The sequence below is a fragment of the Etheostoma spectabile genome, chromosome 4 (assembly GCF_008692095.1).
Source record: "Etheostoma spectabile isolate EspeVRDwgs_2016 chromosome 4, UIUC_Espe_1.0, whole genome shotgun sequence".
Classification (NCBI taxonomy): domain Eukaryota; kingdom Metazoa; phylum Chordata; class Actinopteri; order Perciformes; family Percidae; genus Etheostoma; species Etheostoma spectabile.
This window is the reverse complement of record NC_045736.1, coordinates 12206033-12208981: the sequence shown is the minus strand read 5'-3', so window position 1 is coordinate 12208981 and position 2949 is coordinate 12206033. Positions and strand designations below refer to the sequence as shown.

At 42.0% G+C, this 2949-nt stretch overlaps 1 protein-coding gene across 2 annotated transcripts in view; it reads right to left on the bottom strand.

Annotated features, from left to right (window-relative positions):
* magi3b (membrane associated guanylate kinase, WW and PDZ domain containing 3b) overlaps window positions 1-2949 on the bottom strand; it is a 137813-nt gene that overhangs the window by 35993 nt on the left and 98871 nt on the right. For both annotated transcript variants that reach the window (XM_032512680.1, XM_032512679.1), the window contains exon 4: window positions 914-1120. In XM_032512680.1, the coding sequence (XP_032368571.1) occupies window positions 914-1120 (207 nt within the window). The remainder of the gene's footprint in view (window positions 1-913; window positions 1121-2949) is intronic.

The window sequence follows — 2949 nt, the reverse complement described above, 5'->3', positions numbered from 1 at the left end:
TAGGTTTTCCAGGGTTTGGTATCGCATCACGTCCAACATTTTGGATCCTCTCTACTGATGGCACAACAAAGACAACCCTACACACCTCTGGTTGTATTGTGGTAGGGGCTGCAGAAATTGCAGGGAAAGAGAAAGATATTTAAAAATCTACACAAAAAAAAAACTTAAACTGTCTCCATTGCTAGATATCAGTGGTAAGTTTGGGATGGCAGTATGGAGTGTGGATGGATAGCTGGAGAGATGCCAGTTCACGTCCTGGGCACTGTCAGGTGCTCTTGAGCAAGGCACCATACCCCCCCCAACCGCTCAGGGCGCTGGTCCAGCACTGGCAGCCCACTTACTCTGTGTGTATTTCAAGCCTGTGTGTAGTGATTACTAACAAAACAGAGTGGTAATTGTATTTACCCCACCGGGGATCAATAAATTTAGGGTTAGTAATAGGTTTTGTAATTCCGTTGAACTGTTCTTGCTGGTCGAATCAAGTCTCATGTTAGTTCTTAACCACTTAAAAAAGCGATAGCTACTTAACTGCACCAGCATTACCTGTGTAACAAATCTCCTTCCCCTGGAACCGAATGAGGAAATAAAAGTGTACAAAAGTACAATTTGAACTGGGTGTGCAAAATCCTCCAACCTTGAGTGACAAATGAATGAGAAGCGGATGATCAATCTACTCAGGAAGGTGTAGTCAGACAACCTTGTCATGCCGTTTTAAGTGATGCACATTGCCGTAGTGTCCTCACACACCCGTCGGGTCCAAACTGTACACAATCTGCAGCAAGCCAAAGTCTTTGTTTCTTTCAAGAGACAGTGACAATGACCTCATGTGGCAAGTCCCAAACCAAAGGACACACAGAGTTTGCAGAATGTCCGTTTATTAAACGTGACATTCTGTGGTTTGACATTTACTGACCAGGCAATCCATTGACCAGCGGTGGCCTCTCATCATCATCTTCCTCCTCAGGGACTGCGCTGTCCTTCCTGTCCATCTTACTGACCGAGGTGGTGCGTTTCCTGGGGACCTCACCACCGTAGTCTTCATCAAACAGCACCTGATCCACCAGGTCAGGCTGCACCAGGTTGGGCTCGGCCGGAGGCTTCGGGGTCCCATAGTAGTTACCTTACAGAGTGAAGCAGAGAGAGGAAGAGAAGAGAGACTCACTCATAAAATAATGCAACTCCAAACAGTTAAGGAGAAACAGAAAAGGCAGTTGGAGAGTGGACCAACATGAAAAATTAAAAATGTACAGAATCAGAAAGGGATTTATTGCCAAGTACAGTAAGTACTAACAACAACCAAGGCAAATTCCTTGTAAGGGTTTACAAGGAATGTGCCTTGGTTGTTGCCTTGGTGCATTCATACACATATGACACAGTACTATAAACTAAACAAATATAACTGTTGTAACATTAAGAGAGAAAAAAAGGCTGTATGGATAAGTGAAGGATGTGCCATTAACAGTACAATGTAAAATAGAATAGTCTTTATTAAAAAAGAAGTGGGATGCAGTCCTATGTCAGAACATAAGCAAATATGCAAAATAGGTGAATAAATAAATATAGAAGAGCTGCTAAAAGTCACTATAAAATACAATAAAAAAAGACAGAAGTTGTTTTTTTAAGTAAACATTCACAGACATACCACACATGCAAGACATCCACTGCACGATCGATGCTTAATACACAAGCAGTGCAAATGCAGTTATGGCTTTTGGATAAAAGTTGTTTCTGAGTTTCACGTTTTAATTGTCCTCAAACATCTGGGCAGATGTTTAAATGGATGTAAAGTGAGGAAGGGAGGCACAGTCAGAGAAATCATCCACTTATGCGTCTGATTTAAATCCGTTTCAGAAATTAATTCTCTAAATGTCACACACCAGCACTCACGGTTCACTATTTACACGTTTCAGAGGTCTGCTTGCTCTGCATGACTTTCACGTCTCTTAACCCCCTGCTTTGTGTTTCCTAAATAACTACACCACAGGGCTCTCATGACTCATGTAATATTTAAAATCGCTCCACTCAGAATTTGTTAGCAACTAATTACACTGATCATTGAATATAGCAATTATCTATGTATCAGCTTGCTTTTTTTTTCCCTGATGAAGAAAAAACTTGTGTTACGGATTATAAATATTCAGTGGGATAACAGCGCTCCGTAAAAAGAGGGGACAGAGCGCCAAACTTTGTTAAATTATTTGCTCATTTAGCTCATGGGGTGATCCATCAATGTATAGCTGTTGAGCAGTACAGAACGCAGCACTTAATTTAGGCATAGCATAAGTCATTATTCAACCTTTATTAAGCATTATAAATAATGTGAATACTAATTTATATCCCTACCATGATTTGTTTGCTAAACGCTCCTCTGTCAGATGCAGCCTGCGTATATATGCAAAAATATGAAATGTATCTTTCATCAATCCATTTGTTAAGTGAAATATTTACTCTGTTCTTACAATCATCAGATTGAGCCCACTCAGCTAAATCACAAATTCTAATTAGATTAATTAAAGAATAGGGAGAGATACCACTGGGAAATAAGGATCTTCAGAAACTTAATTAGCCTCTATAAACTCAATCTTACTTTCAGTCGGCCCATGGTATTGTGGAGCTCTGATGTACTTGCAGACATCACAAGGGCTGTAGTGTAAGAGCAACATTTATCAACTCCAGATCTTGTCGTGGCTCGGTACAAAGACGGGAAGCTGTCAGTGGGTTTAATGGCGGGAAGAACAGAGGGCTCTGAGGAACACATGACAGCCCTTCCAGCAGCGCTACGGCACGGCACGGTCACACAACAGCCCATCTCGAGTGCGGCCTCATCTCCTCAAGCGAGCTGACGACAATACACGGCAAACTGGGTTAATGCAGCTACGCTCGTCTTCCTCAAAGCAGAGGAAAGGTTGAGGAGGAGAAGGAGGCCGGATGAAAACCTGCCTCCCCCCC